The 23,215-nt window shown below is 48.1% G+C and overlaps 1 protein-coding gene across 1 annotated transcript in view; it reads right to left on the reverse strand.

Annotated features, from left to right (window-relative positions):
• Positions 1–4,568: 4,568 nt before the first annotated feature.
• The window catches only part of URM1 (ubiquitin related modifier 1), a 30,231-nt gene continuing 11,584 nt past the window's right edge, over positions 4,569–23,215 (reverse strand). Inside the window, exons 3-5 of the mRNA XM_063144758.1 lie at positions 11,333–11,414; positions 7,501–7,549; positions 4,569–7,063 (exon numbers count right to left, since the gene is read on the reverse strand). Coding sequence (XP_063000828.1) covers positions 6,995–7,063; positions 7,501–7,549; positions 11,333–11,414 — 200 coding nt within the window. The 3' untranslated portion in view covers positions 4,569–6,994. The remainder of the gene's footprint in view (positions 7,064–7,500; positions 7,550–11,332; positions 11,415–23,215) is intronic.

Here is a 23,215-nt window from a genome sequence, read left to right on the forward strand (position 1 = left end):
GGCAGAGACGACCCCGGGATAAACCTTAGGTCTAGCTAAGGCCCAAGTTGCTGTTAGTGAAAATGTTGTTAAAGAACCGTTTTCTGAAAAGCGTTATATTAATTTGTAACTCTTGTTTGCTTTGTTTGTTTATGGAATAAAAGGGAAGATAGTTTTGAGGCAGTGCAGGGCCATTCCGCAGGGACAACGAATAATTTCCTGGCCACGGGCCACGCTGCCACTTTCCCCCAGCACGAATATTGAACTGTAGTGAAGATAGCCACAAAATCCCTTAAGCAGCAGGTTTGCCAGTGCGTATCTGCCTATTTATCTCACTGAAAACAAAGCCTGTAGCAATAGAGATATAATTATTAGAAGGCTCTTTCGCCACAATCTTATCGCTTTTGTTCTAGTTACATTCTGTGTCAGTGATTGCAATGATGAACATTTTAATAAATTACTGGTAGACGCATTCTTCTCTATTTGAGAGCGCAATCCTATGCATGTTTCGACAGGGGGTAAAAGTCCTACAATTCCCAGCGAATGCTGGGAATTGTAGGACTTTTTTTCCTGTCGAAACATGCATAAGATTGCGCTCTTAAAATTTTACCCAGCCAAAGAGTCCAGGAGCAAGGAGTTGTATAGCACTATTTTGATGGGTTCCGGGGGAATGGGCGTAATGTCAGGCCCTCCAGATGTTTCAGACTACATCTCCCATAATCCCTCACCATTGGCTATGCTAAGTTAGGCTGATGGGAGCTGTAGGTCACAACATTTAGAAGGCTAGAAGCTGCCCACCTCTGGGGCATGGGAAAAATCTGCTTTAAATCTTCCACTTGTTCATTTCGCAGCCTTGTTTTTGTATAATAATCAAGGTGGTACAGTCCTCGCTAAAAATCAGTTTGAAAAGCAAGGCAGTCAAGAGAAACCACTCTCTAGGGCAGAAGTTGCTTGCAGGAAATTACCTTAGGGGGAAACAGTTTGTCAAGATGCTCACAAACAGCAAGATTAAAGTCTTGTCCTTTTTCTTTGGAATTGGAATATTTTTCTAACAGCTCCACTAACTTGCTGATTGTGTCCAAAGCATCCCAGAAATTCTATTTATTATTTATTTATATCCCACCTTTTTTCCTCCAAGGAACCCAAAGCAGCATACATAATCCTCCTCCTCCCCACTTTAGCCTCACAACAACCCTGTGAAGTAGGCTGGGCTGAGAGTCTGCGACTGGCCCAAAGTCACCCAATGGGTTTCCATGGCTGAATGCTCTGGCTGGGGCATTCTGGGAGATGCAGTCCAACACATCTGGAGCGCCCCAGGTTGAGGAAGGCTGCTTTAAAGGAAGGGCCTGAAATTCTACTGTGAACAGTTCAAGTAGAAATTGTGAGGCATGACTTCTCGAACATATTAATCTAGAACACCACAATTTTAACTTCCTTTGCCCGGTTATTTTATTTATTATATTTCCTTCCCCCAACCTGCCGCCACAACACACCTTTCTTCCAAGACGTTCTGGGCATTCAACTCCTGTTTCTACACAACAACCTTACGAGGTAGTTTAGGCTCAGAGATACTGCGCTTGGCCCAACGTTATTGCATCATGGCTTACTAGGGACTTCATTTAAAATATTTTTATCCAACCTTTCCACATATAAACACAGCTCATTATAACACTAAAATAACCTGTATCAGTCTTCCTGCACTTGAACAGTAAAGTTGGCGGTGTCAAAGGAAAGGCTTTTTTTGCAGTGATCCTATGTCTGACGTGCATCACATGCCTTGTCAATGCAGGCCTTTAGTGAGCCTTAAAACACATGTTCGTTTCAATGGCCTTCTCCTACTTATTCAATTTTATTTTTTTATAAACTATTATTGCTTTTATATCACTGTATTCACAATGCTATCTTACTTTGTTGGTCTTGTGACCGTAATAAGCTACTTACTCTTCTACTTTGGTTTTACCGGGCTGATGAATGGATTTTTAGCTGCAATTGCTATTGGATTGTAATATCTGTATTAGGGTGGCGATTTTAGCTTTAATCTGCTGGTTCTTTTTATTACTTCTGTTTTGGAATGCTTTATATTTTCATTGGTTATCGGAAGCCGCCTTGAGAGGGATTTCCCCCATAAAGGCCGCCTATGGGGTCACGTACATATTAAAAGCAGAAACAATTTAATTAAATAACGCTGAATTTGAACCTGGCTATCTCCACTCCTGGCTTCAGACGCTAACCACGAAACCACTTTTCCCTTTCAGAATTTAAGATATATTTTTGACAGCACCCTATCAAAGGCAGCAGCAGACGAGAAAGAAGGCATATTTAGTTTTGGGGTGTTGTGAACCTGGTTTTGTCGTCATATTTTCCGTTGCTTTATGGTTTTACCTTGTATTTAAATTGTTTTTATGCTTGCTTTTTGTAAGCCACATGGAGAATGGGCCCTGTTCAGGTCACAGCTTGGATGAGAGGGTACAAACCCACAAAGGTACATTTTTTAGGCAGGCTTAAACCCCAGTACTGTTTTCTTTTTAGAAATTTAGTGCTCAAGGCAAAACACAGTGAGATTAAACTGTACACAGCACAATCTTCTCCAGACCCTTTATCTACTGGAAGCAATGCCGTACCCCGCCCACCCCGTAATTTGAGCTGGTTAGAAACAATCCAGAATCACATCCTTCCTTTGCAAAGCAACAATTGAAAAATGGTTCAATTAAAAAAATGTATGAAGAGACTACAAGCTAGATCGTCTTGCGGTTCTGCTCTACCAATTTAAAATGTGCAATCCACAGCATAAGACAAGAGCCGGGCTCCTTGCAAATTTGCTTTGGTTGCTTCAAGCTACAAATCCTAGGTCACTGAACGGTTTTTTCCCCTTATTGGCAACATAATGGTTGGGTTTTGTTTGTTTTTTTCTTTACTGAATGTATATAGTGCCTTATAAAAACATAATAAAACTCGGAAATGGGTATTTAAAAAAATGCTAATTCTAATCATTGTGAATTTGTTCCGTTGACTTTTCCACTGTTGCTGTGTGTATATAACTAGGGGCTGAAGTCTTTAGGTAACTAATTGGAGAGGTCAGGGCTTACCTTTTATTGAAGCTATTTATTTACATCGTCACAGCAGTGCGCACGATGCTTTGTTTACAAAGTAGAAGTGGAGAGTTCCCTGCCCCAAGGAGGTTACAATCCAAAATTCGACACCGGCGAGGGAGCTGGAGGGAACAGGTGGGAAATCTGCGCCCAGTTCAGCTCCCGAATACTTGGTTTGGCTTCAGTAAGAGATGTGGACTCGGAGGTCTTGCCAAAAAAAGGTGTTTGACGGAGCGTCAGAAAGCAGGGAAGCAGTTCCAGGCGCAAGGGGCACAGCCAAAACCACATCATCTAGCCTAGAAGCTCATACCCCTAGCTCCAGATCTATAAACTGGTTACGATTACTTGGGGGAAAGCGAAAAGCACTCTGCACATGGGTCTAGCGCTAAGCCCAGGCATCAAAATCACTTCCCTGAACTCCAGTAGCAGTTTTCTTTGGAAGGGATACACTTTCTCCATCAACCTACTACAGCCTCACCCAACCAGATGAATAGGACCATCCTCCCAGCCAACGTGGCCCGTGGTCAAGAGTGATGGGAATTGTAGTCCAGAACGGCTGGAGGGCACTGAGGTTGGAGAACCCTCCCGAGATAATGGGCAAAATGGCAAAAACGGAAGGGCACGCAGGGACCCCTCAGTTCCAAGACTCCACTTCTGTCTGAAACCATCAAAGCGATTTCAGGTACTCAGAAGCCCCCACCTTCCCCACAAAAATGGAATTGGTTTAAAGCTGAAAGTGAACCACGATGGCACAGAGAAAACAGATAACTGGAATTGCTAAAAGGGGGGAAAGGGATGCATCATCCTTTTAAAATTTACAAACACTCCTGTGCCCCCCCCCCATTTAAACAAATGTCCCAGTTGAAGTTAAAAGAATTATATCTACCTCCTCTTCCCACTAGTAGGCTGGTCTTGCTTGTGAATTTCCTGTAACTGTATCATGTCCCTACTTAAAGACTGCAGGGTCTGTAAGTAATTGCCTGGCTGGGCAACTGGTCAGACAAGACCACATGGTCAACATTTTGTCCAACAAGAGTCAGCCAAATGCCCTGGAGAAGTTCATAAACTAGGCGTGAATTGGCTTCCCATGTCTTTCTGCTTGATGCTACTTCCCATTCATTCTGACTGTACGGACTAATGGGCTCAAGTGACAGGAAGCCAGATTCCGGCTGGACATCAGGAAAAACTTCCTGTTAGAGCAGTACAACAATGGAACTAATGACCTCAGGAGGTGGTGGGCTCTCCCACCCTAGAGGCCTTCAAGATGCAGCTGGACAGCCATGGGTCAAGGATGCTTTAAGGTGGATTCCTGCATTGAGCAGGGGGTTGGACTCGATGGCCTTATAGGCCCCTTCCAACTCTACGATTCTGTGATTCTATAAAAGTGCTATGCCTGCCCAAACAGCTAAATTCATGTTAGAGAAGGCAGAGAAGAAAACCAACGGGCTACGCGCTACGGCCTTTTCAAATGAACCATCCACACAAGTCGGTAATTTTGTTTTATTTGGGACTAAAAAATCTGGCTTACAAAGTTCGTCGGGGGCTACATTTTCTTACATTGTGGCATGCCACAGTGCGGGTCTTCTCCGAAGTTCCATTGCCATCGCTTGAATTGCGGAAGAAGCAAGCCACTTTTCTGTCTGAACTTTCAACGGAAAAGTGGCTTGCCTCTTCAGCAGCAGGAGAAACTTCAAAAAGGCGGGTGCTGTTGCGCTCCCGTTGGGCTTGTGGGCTTCCCATCTGGGCATCAGTTTGGCCACTGCGGGAACAGTCTGCTGGGTTAGAGAGGCCTTGGGTCTGATCCAAGAAGGCTGCTCTTACGATTGTGAAAGAAATCTCTGGCTCTTGAGCATTTCCAGCACGGTCTCATGGACCACCTGGAAGTACACTGCAAATCACGCAGGGCCTACAGAGAACCCAGTAACCCTTCCAAGCCAGATCACTACACATTATGACAAGGATTGGGAAACAGTATCAGCCCCAGGGCTGAATTCACTTTCAGAGAAGTTCTCAGTGGTCACATGATGGGCGGAGCCAAAGGCAAGGGGGTGGGGCTAACACACCAACATATTGTAGCTTCAAGCTCTTTGCGCCAATAAGGACACTTTCAGAGAGGCATTTCAATCTTTTAGAATGGGGTGGGAGGAACCGCACAAATGCTGGGAGAGCACCAATTGGTGGGCAGCGAAAGGGGAGGGGCCAAGGGAAGGAGGAGGGGCCAAGGGAAGGGGGAAGTGAGGCCATTACAAATCCCATTTCACATATGCTGAATTGAGACTGACATAGGGAGCAAGATGCTCAAGGCCACCCAGTTAAGTGCATGACTGAGACAGAACTGGAACCCAGGCAGTGGAGGCCGGTGGCTCCAATGTCAGCGGGGCGGTGAATCCGCTCCGGCTTTCTGACGGAACCAGTCAGAACTCTAAAGCAGCTCTCCAAAGGGCTCCGGAGTCAGTGGGGCGGTGAATCCACTCTGGGTTTCTGTCGGAACCAGTCAGAACTCTAAAGCAGCTCTCCAAAGGGCTCCGGAGTCAGTGGGGCGGTGAATCCACTCCGGGTTTCTGTCGGAACCAGTCAGAACTCTAAAGCAGCTCTCCAAAGGGCTCCGGAGTCAGTGGGGTGGTGAATCCACTGCAGGTTTCCAACAGAACCAGTCAGAACTCTAAAGCAGCTCTCCAAAGGGCTCCGGAGTCAGTGGGGCGGTGAATCCACTGCGGGTTTCCAACAGAACCAGTCAGAACTCTAAAGCAGCTCTCCAAAGGGCTCCGGAGTCAGTGGGGTGGTGAATCCGCTCCGGGTTTCCAACAGAACCAGTCAGAATTCTAAAGGAGTCAGAGCTCCTTTAGAGTTCTGACTGCTTCTGATGGAAACCCAGAGTGGATTCACCGCCCCACTGACATCAGAGCCACCAGCCTCCACTGAATCCAGGCCTCCCAGTTCCAAAATCTATTCACAGGCCAGATGGGTTATTTAGCTGCTTGCATTAAGTGAAAAGAGCCACGCAGGAGTGAGTGCACCCCCCACGCTAGCAAGAGCTGGTTTCGTCAAAAGCCTGGCTTTACTGTCCCATGAGAGAGTGTGTATTTCCCTCTAATAGACCCAATTCTTCCCATCCACACCTACTGGTTCTGCAAAACGATTTTCAACAGAGCATGCCTTTGTGCAGAGCAGAGGATTTCAAAAGTAAAATTAAACACACACACATCCACACACACACATCCACACGCCAGTAAGAGAAAAGGGCCGGGCAGCGCCTTATGAAACTAAAAGACGTAGAACCATTTTTTCTCAGAAAGGCAGGTGAAAGAGTCCTTCGTGGCCACAAATTCAAAGTCCTCGTTTGTGAGTGGGCCCCAGACCGGCTTCTTTTCAAGAGAGTTCAGCTCAGCCACATAATTGGAAATCCATGCCCGGCAAATCAAGCGCGGATGGGTTGAAGCGGCAAAGGAGACAATTGCAGTCCTTCCGTTAATGACTGCGAAACCGGCCGCGATCAGATCCGAGGGGAAGGGATATCCCCTGCTTTGAACGCACTCCTGCGGCTGCTGCCGGAGAGCAAAGAGAGACTTAATCAGGTGCATGACAAGAAACAAGCCCGGGCCCTGCTCAGCCGCAGCCGATACGACGCTCAAAGCAGCTCAGTTTCAGTCATTTGTTCCATGCTATGCGTCTCCCGGAGCGGGGAAGAGAGTGACCAAATGTAGGAATCCTTCTGACCCCCGTCCCGGACAAAAGAGTCGAGAATCAAACCAGAGGGTGGGAGGAGCCGAGCGTCAAAAGGGCAGGATTTATTAAGAAGGGATCTACTCATGAGAAACCCGATCCGGTTTGAAGCATCTTGGATGACGGCGAAGAGAGCGAGGAAGGAAGGTGACATCTGGGCCCGGTATTATTCATCTTTGTGTTTTGTGGTTTTTTCCAGCAGCCTAACCTCCGTGTAAGGTAGAGATGAAAACCACATTATCCTGGTCTTGGAGTTGATAATGCAGCTCCCCCTGAAGGAAGAAAAAGCAAAATAATAATAATAATAAAAAAGGGATCATTTCTCTTTCGTCCTATATATGTGTAGGGAACTCAGTTCTCCAAGTAGACAAAAGGACGCCGTCCACACAACCGAGGGAAGTATCTGTAGGTTTGCGGGGCGAGAAGTACAAAAATGTTGAGGGAACCCTGGCTGATTTTTGGGGAACCAAACGGAAAAGTAGGAAGGACGTAATGGAGGATGCTGGAAAAGGGCCAGAAGTCTCCCGTCCCTAGCAAATACCATTTCCCAGCTCCTAACCCCCAGTCGGTTTTGCACCATTTCCCTGCTCCACGAAGCTCAGGGGTGAACCATGTTCTCAAGCAATGTCGGGCGAGGGAATTCACAACACGGTTGCTAAGAACGACCCGCAAAACTGGGCAAACACAAAATGGCAGGAGCCGTACAAACCATTAACTCCCAGTCGGTGTCATTGATGAGCACCAGGATTCCCGGCCGCCTGAAAGAATACGGAGAAGTTGTTAACAGAGCTGATTAGAAGGCTGTGGGTAGAGTTGGTTAGAGGCCATCTAGTCACCGCACCCCCTGTTCTGTGCGGGAAATCCAGGACTAACTCATCTCCTCCTGCAAGGGAGAGCCTACCCACGTCTCTAGGTCAGAAGGTGTGGGCAGAAGGTAGATCTCCAGATGCTTTGGACTTCAACTCCCAGAAGACACTGCCAGCATGGCCAATGACCAGGAATGCTGGGAGTTGAAGTCCAAAACATCTGGAGATGTAGTTCCTGCCCACACCTGCTCTGGGCCATTGGTTCCACTGTCAAACTACTCCAAGGCTGGGATCACACAACACACTAACCCACCCTGGGTTATCATGTTGTCTGAACACAGCACATTGTCCACAAGGTGGGTTAACATGTTGCCTAAATGCAACACATTTTCCACAGGGTGGCTTGTTAACTTTGCAGTGTGGATTATTTTTCTCGAACGAGCCGCTTTGAGATCCCGTGGCTTGTGGTTGGGTTGGTCAGGGTGGTTAACAACCCACTTTGCACAGTGAACGAGCAACACCATGGAAAAAGCGCTGCGTTCAGACAACGTGATAACCCACGGTTCAACAACAACCCACACTGGATGGGTTAGCGTGTTGGGTGAACCAAGTCCAACCGCCAAAGACTTTTCTCCTAACGTCTGACCAAAATTTAACCTCCTGTAACAAGCCCATTAGATCTCATTCTGCCCTTCAGGGATTGGAAGAGGCCTTCAGCCTTCTCTCCTCTAAGTTGACTATACCAGTCCCTTCAACCCTCGCTCATAGGCCTGGTTTTCCATACCCGCAGCCATCTTCATCCTCCTCCTTTAAACCCATTCCAAGTTTCCCACATCCTACTTAAAGTGCAACAGGCAGAACTGAATGCAGATATGGTCTGACTAGCACAAAACAAAGTTGAACGATTACTTCTTGCAACAGTTCTATTTAATGCAACCTAAGATCGCCTTAGCCTTTTTTGCAGCTGCATCACAGTGCTGGCTCATATTCAGCTTGTGATCTAGTGCCAAGCTAGGGATCCCCCACATATTCAATCATTGAAGGAGATCCATTGGTTCTCATCGCAGGATTATGTTTCCTCCCTAGAGAGGAGTTCCAGACTTCTGCTTCACAGAGTCTTCGTCTCTCCAGGGATAAAAGAAATCCAAATTGCAATTAACATGGGCCAATTTGGGTGGGAAAGAAGGGAACACCCATTGATTGAATGCTGTTGGTCTTCTGCCAAAACGCATTAAAACCAGGAAGATCCTGAATTTGAGTCCTGACTCAGAAAAGAGACCCTCATTAGGTCAACCTTGCACCAGTCAGTTCTCACTCACACCCATAAATATATGGGTGTACACACACACACACACACACACACACACACACACACACTTCCTTGCTCTGCCCAGACTACCTCACAGGGTTTCTGTGACGACAAGGGAGGGAGGAGAGAGAACCAGCTAAATGATCCTGTACTCCTTGGCAAAAAGGCAGGATCAAAATGTTAAAAGCAGATTTGTTAAGATAGCCAGCCAGGGCTTGATTTATGGGTGAACTGTGGCACAGCGGTAGAGCCCCTGCTTTGCATACAGAAGGCCCCAGGTTTGATCCCCAGCTTCTCCAGGAAGGGCAAGGAAAGAATCCCGCCTGAAACCCTGGAGAGCCGTTGCTGCCAGTCAGTGATGACAATACTGGCAGACAGATAGACCCATGGGCTGACTCAGTTTAAGGCAGCTGCCTATGTTCCTAGTTAATCCAGCAATTTAGAACCATGTGGACTGGAATCCTATTTTATATTTAGCTGGAAAAAACCCTACCTGAGACCTTGGAGAGCTGTTGCTGCCAGTCAGTGATGACAATACTGGCAGACAGATAGACCCATGGGCTGGCTCAGTTTAAGGCAGCTGCCTATGTTCCTAGTTAATCCAGCTATTTAGAACCATGTGGACTGGAATCCTATTTTATATTTAGCTGGAAAAAACCCTACATGAAACCCTGGAGAGCCGTTGCTGCCAGTCAGTGATGACAATACTGGCTTAGATAGACCCATCGGCTGACTCACACGGCAGATCATGTTCCTAAGACAGCCCAGTCCTGTAAATGAAAGCTGAGCCCCACAAACTGAGTGCTGGCAAGCCAACGCGGCTAAAGCAAGCCCCTGCGGTCACCTCCAAGCCTTGGATCAGAGGCAGAGGGATTCCCCCGGCTTTGAACGCTGGCGAAGTCCCGCCAGCGCCTCTCCCACGGCCGGGGGACTCGGCGCACGCTCCGGCTCATGCGGAACAGTGACGAATGTTAAAAACGCCGCCCCCGCTGCAGAGGAGGGCTCCGGGCTTCTGAACGATGAAAGGTTTCGCTTAGAAAAAGAAAGAAAAAGGGGAACATTTACAAGAAGGCTCTGCAAGTCACCGGTTCTTGGAGAAGATGATTCAGAGCAAAATCAAGCAGGCCAGCTGGGTCTGCATCAACACAGCGAGGCGGGAGGCGGAGACAAAAGAATCACTGACTCTGTGTGTGTGTGTGTGTGTGTGTGTGTGTGTGTGTGTGTGTGTGAGAGAGAGAGAGAGAGAGAGAGAGATAGATGGAAGTTTATCAAATTATGCATGGTGTGTGTGTGTGTGTGTGTGTGTGTGTGTGTGTGTGAGAGAGAGAGAGAGAGAGAGAGAGAGAGAGAGATGGAAGTTTATCAAATTATGCATGGGGTGTGTGTGTGTGTGTGTGTGTGTGTGTGAGAGAGAGAGAGAGAGAGAGAGAGAGAGAGAGAGAGAGAGAGAGAGAGATGGAAGTTTATCAAATTATGCATGGTGTGTGTGTGTGTGTGTGTGTGTGTAGTGGTGAGAGGGAAGGGAGGCTTTTCTCCCTCTCTCACCATACTAGAAGTTTTTTTGGGGGGTTGTCTAAGGAAATTTAGGGAGCAATCTTATGGCCCTTACACAGTGTCTGAAGCAGGGGGGGGGGGGGAGACGTAAGATTTTTCAGATCCCTGGATCCCAGGCTGGCATGGAGAGAACCTGGCTGACTCTATGAGCTTGCAAACACAAATTCGGACAGGAGGGAAAAGGCGGCAGTTCTGTGGGCAGTGAGGGGAGGAGACCGGGGCAGCCGGCATATGAAGAATCCTCCAGCCACCCCAGTTTTTTTCCCTCCCACTCCACAGAGCTCCAGCTAGACAGGCAAAATCGCCCATCCAGCGAAAATGCAGGCCGATCGCCTCTGTGCTCCTCCCACACATCGAGTCCAACCCCCTGCTCAATGCAGGAATCCAACCTAGAGCATCCCTGACCGATGGCTGTCCAGCTGCCTCTTGAAGGCCTCTAGTGTGGGAGAGCCCACAACCTCCCTAGGTCACTGGTTCCATTGTCGTACTGCTCTAACAGTCAGGAAGTTTTTCCTGATGTCCAGCCGGAATCTGGCTTCCTGTCACTTGAGCCCGTTATTCCGTGTCCTGCACTCTGGGAGGATGGAGAAGAGATGGTCATAAGCCTCTGAGTTTGGGGGCTTACGATCATCGAAGGTGTAACCCATCAGACCCCAGTTTTGGGAGTAGCAACAAGGCCCTCAACATCACACCTGCAATAGGCCCCATAAACCCTCTGGGTGGATCTGCAAAGCCGATGGCATTCGCTCAGGGTGCTGTTTATCCTAGGGCTGGCTGTGGTGGGGTGAAGGAGCGATGGGAGAAGGCTACTGGCTGCGGCCCTCCCAGAAGGATCCCAGACACCGCCATAGCGGGACGATTGCTTTACTCACACAGAGTCTCCTTGCACAAACAATTCCGGCCTCTCTTTCAACAGGTTCTCTTTAATCCACACCAGCAAGCTGCGAACGTCCCCTGAAAAACAGAAGGCGGCGGGAAAGGAAAGGAGAAACTTCAAATGGGTTGTCATTTCAACCGGCAGAGCCCTAATACGTCTTTTGCTCGTTTGAAGCAAGAACATAGCTCTCCCTGGTGAAGGCTCCAGCGGATGAGCAAACGAGGGCGAGTACCGCCGTAATGTTGCCGGGAGCGGAAGCGCATTTATTTATTGTTTATTTGGGTATCTATAAGCAGCCCCTTCATCAAACGAAAGCAGGGCCACCGAACGATCCATATGTAATAAAAACAATACAAATACAATGATAAAACAATGCGAGGCAGCAGGAAATGAGCATAAAACAGACCGACTGGCTTAAAACGCCTGGACAAACCGAAACGGTTTGGGCAAGCGCCAAAATGATTGCAAGTTGATGATGATTATATATAGCATCATCAATGTATTTGGTGCTGTACATCATAAAAGAATAAAACTGCAACACCCTGCCACATAGGCTTACATTCTAATAAATCATCATAAAACAGTAAGAAAGGGAAGAAAAGGCACCCAAACAGGCACAGGGGACAATAAAACTAACAGTATAAAAGTAAGGTCAAAACCAAGTTCTAAAAGCTTTAGAAAAAAGAAAAGTTTTGAGCTGAGCTTTAAAAACTGTGATTGAACTCGTGGTTCGCAAATGTTCTGGAAGAGAGTTCCAGGCCTAAGGGGCAGCGAGAGAAAATGGACAAAGCCGAGCGAGGGAAGTGGAGACCCTTGGGCGGGTCAGAAACGGGGCATTCGAGGAGCGAAGCACACGAGCAAGGCAATAGTGTGAGATGAGAGAAGAAAGATTGGAAGGGGCTAGACCAGTGGTTCCCAAAGTGAGTGGTACCGCCCCCTTGGGGGCGGTGGGATTGCATGGGGGGGGCGTTAAGAGGCAAGGGGGCGCTCAAGGTGGTCTTTTCCGAGAAGCGCCTCTCCAGAAGGTCTTAAAACCCAGGGACATTTTTATGGGAGAAGGTAGTTTGGTCCCAAGCCATCTAGGGGAAGAATCCACACATGGATTAGTACCATTTAAGAAGAGTCCTTTTAACGGTGAATTGAAATGTTTCAAAAGCACCAAAACGCTAATGAAGAGACAGACCCTGCTTGGTGTGCCCTGCCACGCCGGCTGCAAAACAGAGGCGTTCGCTCTCTTTTCCCTCCCTCCCTCGGCAAGCCTGTGGCGGGTGCTTCGGATTTAGAATAAATATTCAATTAATTGTTACTGTTTTGAATTTTATTGTTATTGTCTTCCTTAGTGGGTCATTGAAAACTGCTATTCTGAATAATGATTTTTATAGTGTAGGGTAGGGGGCACTGGGCATGAGTTTGTGGAACCAAGGGGGTGGTTACCTGAAAAAGTTTGGGAACCACTGGGATAGACTGTGACAAGCATTGAAAGTCAACAGGAGAAGCTTATATTGGATTCTGATTGACGCCGCTCTCGAGTCCACAGGGAGAGTTTCTACAAATGGGGCGTCATAACAGAGAAGGGTCTTTCCCTAGTTGGACGGCTACTTTCCCTTGTTGTCAAACTTCGAACCTGCCTTGGAGGAGACACTCGGAGGAGGGTCTGGGATGAAGATGGGCAGGCTCCACTTTGCACTTGGACCCTCCTAGCATACTGTTTCCGTTGCTAAGTGGCATTAGGAGGGGAGAAACAGTGGGTGGAGAAGGGTCAAGCATCTCTTTCCAGCTGACAGTTCGCCTTTGCAACCCGCCCAGGTGTTCCGTCTGCCCCACCTGGGGTTCTGGGCACATGCTTCCCCTGCCCAACGCGTATCCAGATCCCCAGCCTGGGAGACGGGAGGAAGGGCAGTGGGGAAAGCGGCAGTTGGGGAAAGGGCGAAGCACACATCCACCCCTTCTTCCCTGCACACCACACCACCAAGCCGCTTCGTGGTGGAGATGCAAGAGTTGGATTTTCAAAAACCAAGACGATAGCAAAACGCAACCTTCTGGCCCTATCGCTTTGAACCGCAACGTCGGTCTATCTTCCGTTCTGCTCATTGTGCAAATCTAGAGTGTGCAAACCTGCTATTCCTTCTTCAGGTTGGTCCAGTTAAACAGACTTCTTTGTCGCTCATTTTCTGGACAGCTGCAATCGCCTTTCCCTTTTCCCCTAACCCTCATTAAAACCCATACTTTATCTTTTTTTTAGGAGATTGACGAGGAGGACGCGCATTGTGTGTGTCGAGAGAATCATTGGGGTGCGGGGAGAGGGAACAGCAGGTTGCTTGGCTTTTTAAAGTATCAATTTGACTGAGAGCACCGAAAACAATTTCTTCAGATGGCGATACCATCAGTTCATTTCCTGCTGGAGAGGTGAGACACAGCGGGAGAGAGAAAAATAAATTTGTTAAAGGGTTTTAAGAAGGCGACAAGTTACCAACGTGGAGTTTTTTAGGCTGGGTCTCGGTCATTCAATGTTCTTTTTATAATACTAACAATTAGCAGTCGCTGTACCAAAGTACTTAGCGGTTATACGGCGCTTTCGGACTCCTCAAAGCATTGCGCACGAATTCTCTTGCAATCCTTACATCCACCCTGTAAGGTAGGTCAGTAATATTATCTCTGTATTGGAAATTCAGGGGCGGGGCAAGGGGGACGCCGAGGCTGATTGTGGGCACTCAGTGAACACATATTGGCCAGATCAGGGGCCACAGTCCAAGAAGCAGCTCATAATTATTCCATAGACTCCTATCTGAATCTTTCATTGTACAGAATTCTGAATTGACCGTAATAAACAATTCATTCAATTATATAGGACTATCCCTTCCAATAGCAAACTGAGGGGGTTGAGTCATGGGAGGTTGAGTCATGAGCAAGGGGTTGGACTCGATGGCCTTGTAGGCCCCTTCCAACTCTGCTATTCCATGATTCTATGAGGGGCCATGGCACAGTAGGAGAGACCCTGTTTTGCATGCAGAAGGCCCCAGGTTCGAAGTCTGGAGAGCTGCAGCTGCCAGTCAGTTGACAATACTGGGCTAGATAGACCAAGGGACTGACCCTGTATAAGGCAGACTCTGATGTTCCCATGCTCATCAGTCTGGAGGTGAAATGGGGACATCCCAAAATAAGGTCATAGCAGTGGAGGCTGGTGGCTCCAACGTCAGCGGAGCGGTGATTCCGCCCCAGGTTTCAGTCAGAACCAGTCAGAACTCTGACGGAGCTCGCCAAGGTGCACCTTGAATAGCTCCTCCTGAGTTTTGACCAGTTCTGACTGAAAGCAGGAGCGGATTTATCGCCCCACACACCTTAGATAAGCAGAAGTAGATATATTTGTCAATTAAAGGAAAACATTTAAAAAACAAAATCAAAATTGCCTGACAGGAACCTATGAGCTTATGGGAGAGGAGTTGTCTAAACAGGGGCAGATTAAGATATGCTGAGACCCTAACCCAAGTCAAGATTCAGAGGCCCCCGTACCCGAAGACTAAAGAGGGGGAAAGGTGTATTGATGAAATACACCATTCATTTATTGATGAAATACCATAATGATGAAAGGGTGCCACCCAGCATTAGGGGGCGCTTGTAGTTCAACAGTGCTAGCTAGCCTTCTCTGAAGATGGGTATAAAAGCACTAATAAAGTAAGTCAATTTGAACTTCTTTTCAACTGGCTCTAGACTGCGCTTATGGCCTCCAATACTAAATGCTGCGTTGCCACGCTTCCTCTCTATAAGGCAACTCTGCTGTAAGTCACCCCAGACTTTCCAACATAGTTAAGCCAAAGCTGTTTCCATTTGAACGCATCTTGGTTATCTCCAACATATTTAGAGGGCCCTCATAATATGAGGCCCTGAGCCGTGGCTTACTGGGCTGGTTGCTGAATCTGTTGCTGTGTCTAAAGCACCCTTCCCCAACCAGGTGACCTCTAGTTGTGTTGGACTCCCAGGATCCCATAAATAAACACTGCCAACCAGCCACCATCAGTTGTCGACGAAGGGTGCCCAGCAAGGCCCTCCTGCTGTTGCGTCTGGTGTGTTGCAGGGCAAGCAGACTTTGTTCAAATTAACCATTCCTGGTGGCACGGGCGTCAACCTGATACACAGGCTTAGCGTTCGGCTCCCCACTGGGCCACGTCCAAACTACAAGCAAATTTAAGGGGCACGTGAAATCCCAACTGGAGGCAGCCATTATGGCTCCAACGTAAACGTGGCAGTGGAGGATGTGAGCAGAAAGAGAGAAAGGTGAAGCCATTCATAAAGACAGAATCCGCCAGGCAACTCAAAACGGAACGGCAGCGTAATGAAGACGCACGCCAAGCCGGTCTCGGCTGGCTCTTGAACCGCCACTCCCACACCTCCCCTGTGGGGCACTTTCCCTTTGACCGTGCCCTCCCTTCTCCCTCCAAACCCACTGCCCCCCCCCCCGAGAGAATGAGATCGTTTATCATACTGACCACGGCCAAGCTCCAATTTGCTGAGGTCACTAACTCTGGCCAACCGTCACCCCCCCACACACATTCCCAGCCACCAGCCCGTAGTCATGACAAAGGTCCCAGCCGCCACCCCCACCGCTGAACCTGTTCTCGTCAAGCCTCGTCCTTTATTCCCCGTTGTACAGACGGGAAGAGCGTTTGTAACCTCCTTTGACTGAGAGATGACTTATTCTTCAAATAGCAGGGACAGGAGGGGGGGGGGCGACAGAAGAGGTCTAACCCCCAACCCCACCGCCCTGGAAGCCGGGCTGAATAGCCAGAGACTCGAGCCGCACAGAAGGGTCGCCACTGAAAAGGATACTCGCGGGGCAACCCAATTCTTCAGCACTTTCGGATCTCCCCAAACCAGATGGGTGGGCTTGCATAAGCACATGAAACGGAACTGGGACGGGTGGGAAAAACCTAGAAAAGCACCTTATACAAGGTCATACGACTTCTCCATCCGCCCGGTACCTTTCCCGTGAAAAGGGATTTTCCCGATCCTTTTAGCCGGGGATTCGTCCGGAGACCTACCGGCTAAAAATAAACCCGAAAGGAAGAGGCCGAGGAAAACCCCAGAAAAATGTTCCGTCGAAGACTCCCCCAAATGAATGGGGTGCCAAGCGCAGACACGGTGGAGCGACGCTCTGAACTGCAGCACGGCACACTTGATTGACCCCTGGGGAATAACGTGGAAGACGTCCCTTCCTTCCTTCCGACCCGCACCCCCCATCCCACCCCCCCGCCAACCGTAGTTTGACATCTGTTACATTTCTGGAAACGAGAGATGCAAATTATGGTAATTAGATGCAGTCCTTTGAGACATATCTGCCTCCCTTTCTCCCCACTTCTCCAAAAGTGCAGGCGCAAAGGCAAACAGGAGAAAGCTGCGGTAACAACCTTTTTGCAGGATTCGGCCAAGCTGCTCCTGCTGCCTCTACCAATATCACCGGCTGCACAAATTAACGGTGCAGTCCTAAGTGTGCTTAGGCAGAAAAAAAAAAGTCCTACAATTCCCAGCTTTATGCTGGGAGCGATAGGACTTTTCTCCGTCTAAACCACGCATAGGACCGCGCCCTAAGTGCAGCGTTCGGCGGAGAATCCTGTTTGATTCAGGTGTGGGATTTGAACTCGGATCCTGAACTTGCCACGGTCCAGCTGCTGTCTCAAAGCCGCCGTTTCCCATTCTGTAAAAACGTACGGAGGAAGAGGGCAACACATAGTCTAGCTCAGCCTTCCTCAACCTGGGGCGCTCCAGATGTGTTGGACTGCATCTCCCAGAATGCCCCAGCCAGCTGGCTGGGGCATTCTGGGAGTTGTAGTCCAACACATCTGGAGCGCCCCAGGTTGAGGAAGGCTGGTAGCTCATCCAAACGTAGCACACAGAGGTCAAAAGAATAAAACAGGAAACCCAAACACAAGAAAAACATTATATTTTAGAGTTTAAGCAATTTCAATAAAGACATGGAGATTCATTATTTCTATAGCACCACGAGGCACTAACAAGCGCGTAGGTTTCTAAAAGACTGATAACAGGTGGAGATTTTAACATTCTGAGAATCTCAGCGTTCCTTTTGCAATTCTGTTCCCACATTTCTCATAATAAGGCTGCAAAGGTTTAGTTTGAGAATATGGGCTACCTCCAATACCTGAGGCAGTATGCCTATATATACACACCAGCTGCTGGGGAACATGGGAGGGAGGGTGCTGTTGCACCCGTGTCCTGCTTGTGGGTCCCTGATCAACACCTGGTCGGCCACTGTGTGAACAGAGTGCTGGACTAGATGGACCCTAGATTAGGGTGACCCTATGAAAAGGAGGACAGGGCTCCTGTATCTTTAACAGTTGTATGGAAAGGGAAATTCCAGCAGGTGTCATTTGTATATATGGAGAACCTGGTGCAATTACCTCTTCATCACAACAGTTAAAGCTGCAGGTGCCCTGCCCTCTTTTAAATCTGGTCACTCTAGTATAGCTCCTGCAGCTTTCACTGTTGTGATGAAGAGGGGATTTCACCAGGTTCTCCATATATACAAATGACACCTGCTGAAATTCCCTTTTCTATGCAACTGTTAAAGATACAGGAGCCCTGTCCACCTTTTCATAAGGTCACCCTACCCTGGATATGATCTAAAAAGGCTCTTGTTGTGTAGGAAATGCCAGCATTGGGCAAAAGGCGGGATACAAATAAATATAATAATAATAATATAATAATAATACATAGGGCATAAGAATTGAAGGACTCCGGAGTTGGGAAAGGGGAGAGCATTTCGGGATATGAATGAGGCGCACATTATTCCTTCCACAAGATTAGGAGAAGACTCATTGGGGCATCCTTTCCACCACACACCCAAATAGATCTCTGTGCCAAAAACTGGGAACACCCCTCCCTGCTCAAAGCAGCTGCTCTGCACCAAAAAAAAACCTTGTCTGGCAGAACAGGCCCAGTCTGGAAAGCTGCAGGTGGAGAGAGGTTTGAAGATGAATCAGGGTTCTAGGACGCCCCCAGGGGGTGGGGGTGGCATTATTTCACAATTGAGTATCATAAGAACATGAGAAGAGCCCTGAAGCTGGATCAGACCAAGGGTCCATCTAGTCCAGCACTCTGTTCACCCAGTGGCCGACCAGCCATCGGCCAGGGATGAACAAGCAGGACATGGTGTAACAGCACCCTCCCACCCATGTTCCCCAGCAACTGGTGCATACAGGCTTACTGCCTCGGATACTGGAGGGAGCACACAACCATCAGGGCTAGTATCGCTTTATAGCCTTCGCCTCCAGGAATTTATCCAACCCCCTTTTGAAGCCATCCAAGATTAGTGGCCATCACTACATCTTGTGGTAGTGAGTTCCATAATTTAACTCTGCGCTGTGTGAAGAAGTTCTTCCTTTTATTTGTCCTGGATCTCCCACCCATCGGTTTCATGGGATGACCCCTTTGGGTTCTAGTATTTTGAGAGAGGGAGAAAAATGTCTCCCTGTCCACATTCTCCACACCAGGCATAATTTTGTACACCTCTATCAGGTCTCCCCTTAGTCTCCACTTTTTCCCAAGCTAAACAATCCCAGTTGATGCTCCAGCCCCTTAATCATTTTAGTTGCCCTTTTCTGCACTTTTTGTATATGTCTAGGTTAGTATGTCATAGAATCATAAAATATCAGAGTTGGAAGGGGCCCACAAGGCCATCGAGTCCAACCTCCTGCTCAATGCAGGAATCCACCCTAAAGCATCCCTGACGGATGGTTGTCCAGCTGCCTCTTCAATGCCTCTAGTGTGGGAGAGCCCACAACCTCCCTAGGTAACTGATTCCATTGTCGTACTGCTCTAACAGTCAGGAAGTTTTTCCTGATGTCCAGCTGGAATCTGGCTTCCTTTATCTTGAGCCCATTATTCCGTGTCCTGCACTCTGGGAGGATCGAGAAGAGATCCTGGCCCTCCTCTGTGTGACGACCTTTCAAGTCTTTGAAGAGTGCTCTCATGTCTCCCATCCATCTTCTCTTCTCCAGGCTAAACATGCCCAGTTCTTTCAGTCTCTCTTCATAGGGCTTTGTTTCCAGACCCCTGATCATCCCGGTTGCCCTCCTCTGAACACGCTCCAGCTTGTCTGCGTCCAGTGAGTGTGGAATGTTAGAACTGAGTGGATGTGGTTTATGATGTTATATTTATTTATTTATTTATTTATTTATTTATTTATTTATTTATTATATTTCTATACTGCCCAATAGCGGGAGCTCTCTGGGCGGTTCACAAAATAATAGGTGGTGATGGGGAAAGGAATATATAAGGAGAGTGTTGTGAGTTTGTGAGGGGTGTGAGTTTGAGTGCATTTCAGGAGAATTGTTTAGTTTTAGAGTTAAGACGACTTTGGAGTCTAGGGACTTAGGACTGGTGTGAAGAGAGTGAGGTGGTTGGTGTGTGGAGAGTTTAGATCAGGCAGGACTGAAAGCATTATATTTTGATTTCAAGCTTTTAAACAACAATAAATTAATTTTTATTCTGTTATCTACCAAATACGACGTGTCGGCTGGGCATTTACCTGCCTTACAGTTATTAAACACCCACACCAGAGTATTCCCACAGTATATTTTGAGAGATCCTATATATAACCGGTTTCCCTCATAGCTAGGGGGAAAGGTTTTATTGAACCCTTCCTCAGGTGTTCAAGGGGTGGCGCTTGGCTTGAGAAAGGTTTATGCGACAGGCCTAGTGAAAGAGCTGAGGATGTCACAGTGGGCTATTTGGGTCCTCCCAGAAATGCGGCGCAGACACTGAAAGGGACCGGAAAGAGTTTTCCAACCTCAGCATAGCAGAGAAAAAACAGATGGCTCCACAAGCCGGGAAAAAACAAGAATTGTTCAGCTAGGAAGATAGTGGCAAGAGAAGGCTACAGCCTTAAAATGGTCGGCACACCTATGAGGGACGGAGGCCCACTCAGCTCAATGGAACTTACTTCAGAGTAGACATGCTTAGCGTTACTTAAGCATTTTAGCAGAAAGGAGGTGGGAACGACTGAGCCCAAGGCTGCAGTTCTATACCCACTTACCTGAGAGTAAGCCCCATTAAACTCAATGGGTCTTAGTTCCGAGTAAACATGTACAGGACTGCACTGTGAAAGTCCCATTTATGAGTTACATTTATATCTCTACCTATGCAGCAGAGTCTTGCTATTTACTGTTTTACTCTGTACAGCACCATGTACATTGAGGGTGCTATATAAATAAATAAATAATAATAATAATAATAATCTCAAGTTTCCTCCAAGGAACTCAAGGTAGCATACACAGCACACACCCGCCCCATTTTATCCTCACAACAACCCTGTGAGGTAGGTTAGGTGAAAACATCCTTCCAGTGCAATTCAGTGGAGTTTTTGAACCCCAGTCCTGGCCCGATTCTGTAGCTCAGCCTTTCCCAAACATGGGTCCCCAGTTGTTGCTGGACTACAAGCTCCATCAACCCTAACCATTGGTCAATGAAGCTGGGGGTGATGGGAGATGTACTCCAAGACATCTGTTTTCTAGCTTCTACATCCCACTGTTTCTGGTGCAAGGTGTTTATGCAGATTAAATAAATCTTAATTGATTCATCATAGCAATTTGTTTGTTTTTCAACCAATTCATTTAATTTGCATATATGAATAAAGCACAGGCTTCACAGAAAGAAAAACAATTCTCTTTTTGCTTTTAGATGGTGCGCTTCTATGTCACAGCAGGCAACGCTTCAGAAGAAGCATTCTCTGCTGTAAGAGAGGATGAGAGAGAGAGAGGTCCATGGCGGAATGCCTCTTCTCGGGTGGGCCCTGCTGCCCATAGATTTCATAGAATCATAGAATAGTAGAGTTGGAAGGGGCCTACAAGGCCATCGAGTCCAACCCCCTGCTCAATGCAGGAATCCGCCCTAAAGCATCCCTGACAGAGGGTTGTCCAGCTGCCTCTTGAAGGCCTCTAGTGTGGGAGAGCCCACAACCTCCCTAGGTAACTGGTTCCATTGTCATACTGCTCTAACAGTCAAGAAGTTTTTCCTGATGTCCAGTTGGAATCTGGCTTCCTTTAACTTGAGCCCGTTATTCCGTGTCCTGCACTCTGGGAGGATCGAGAAGAGATCCTGGCCCTCCTCTGTGTGACCACCTTTTAAGTATTTGTATGTATATAACAAAAAGCAATAATTTAAAAATCTACTACCCAACTGGGGACACCTTTGAGGGGAAAAACACACACTATTTAGTTGATTAACCTAACATTTTAGTTGATTAATCTAAAAAAACAAAATATTTTAGCACTAATTTTAAGCATTATGTTATCATCCCAAAAGGCTGGTGGTGGTGGGTAAAACGGTTCCAGTACTATTTTAGGATGCTTCAGGGCAGCAGGCTGGTTCGGGCCTGCACATCTGCAACCCCCTGCCTCAAAGTTGCTGCCATCTCTGAATGTCCTCTTCCCCCTCTTCTCCCCACTGCTCTGCCCAACCCTGGAAAAGACCCTCACCACAGTGTTACCAAACAGCCTCAGCTTCACTTGAAAGGGGAACGGGAGTGGGGGGGGAGAAAAGCCAGTGAGAGGATTGGGGAAGGGGGGGGAGAGGCTGGGGAGATTTACAAGTGAAAGGAATTAAGAATGGAGCAGTTTGTGGGATAAAGAGTCCGCAGAAGGGGCTTTACAGATGTGTAGAGGGGATGCGGGGAGGCGACTCATTGTTTAATTAAGCAGAAAGTGGCTCTTTTGAAAAGCAATTTTGCACAGGAGCCGGGGTGGGGGGCGCTCAGCAAACAGTCCCTGTGAGGGAGGGGAGGGGAGGGCGGGAGAGGAGAAAGGAACAGCTGGCACCGCGAACCGTGTGAACCGAATGCTGAACAGTTTAAAGGGCTGCGGACCTCCTGCGCGCCCCCTCCTCCTTCTATCCCATTCCCCGTGCCCCCCCCCAATACACTCTGCTGATGTCACAGCCACAAGGCAGGCTGGACATGGGAAGGTTATCTGAACGCACGGGTAGACAGAACGGCTACGTTTGAGAACCGAAAGGGTTGCTTCGCCGGCCCCCTCTTCCTTGAGTGTCGCCCCACTTGTCCACATTGCCAGCTTACACACACAAGTCCACCACCACCACCCGTCTTCTCTTCCGCTCACCCGACAACCCCCAGACTGCTCCAGCAGCTCTGTGGCCCGCCCCTCCTGCACGTGGCTGGGAGGGAGCAGCCAGGGCAACCTGTCCCAGGCCACCTTATCCTTGCGTCGCGGAGAAGCCAGATTTGAATAGTCACAGAATCATAGGATAGCAGAGTTGAAAGGGGCCTACAAGGCCATCGAGTCCAACCCCCTGCTCAATGCAGGAATCCACCCTAAAGCATCCCTGACAGAGGGTTGTCCAGCTGCCTCTTGAAGGCCTCTAGTGTGGGAGAGCCCACAACCTCCCTAGGTAACACGTTCCATTGTCGTACTGCTCTAACAGTCTGCCCAGCTCAGGTGGCCCCTGAGTCACAATTCAACTACCACCCTCCAAAAGAGGCCTGCAGGAGAAGGTGAAGACAGAGAGTCCATTTGGTCATAACTGATGACAGAAATGCTTTGCTCAGCCTGGGAAGGTCACAGGGGCCCAGGACACTGCCATCTACTGAGTCAGACCCTTGGTCCATCTAGGCCAGTATTGTCAACACAGGTGGGCAGCAATGAATCTCCGGGTTTCCGGCAGGTTTCTTTCCTACCCTTTCTGGAGAGGCCGGAGAAAGAACGTGGGGCCTTCTGCATGCCAAGCAGGAGTTCGACCACTAAGCTACAGCCTTGGATGGATGGGTGATATAGAGCTCAATGAAAACGTTGGACCAGTTGTGGATAAAAGCAAATGCCATGTTAAGCGTAATTGGGAAAGGACTCGAGACTAA

This window comes from Elgaria multicarinata, chromosome 19 (genome assembly GCF_023053635.1).
Source record: "Elgaria multicarinata webbii isolate HBS135686 ecotype San Diego chromosome 19, rElgMul1.1.pri, whole genome shotgun sequence".
Classification (NCBI taxonomy): Eukaryota; Metazoa; Chordata; class Lepidosauria; order Squamata; family Anguidae; genus Elgaria; species Elgaria multicarinata.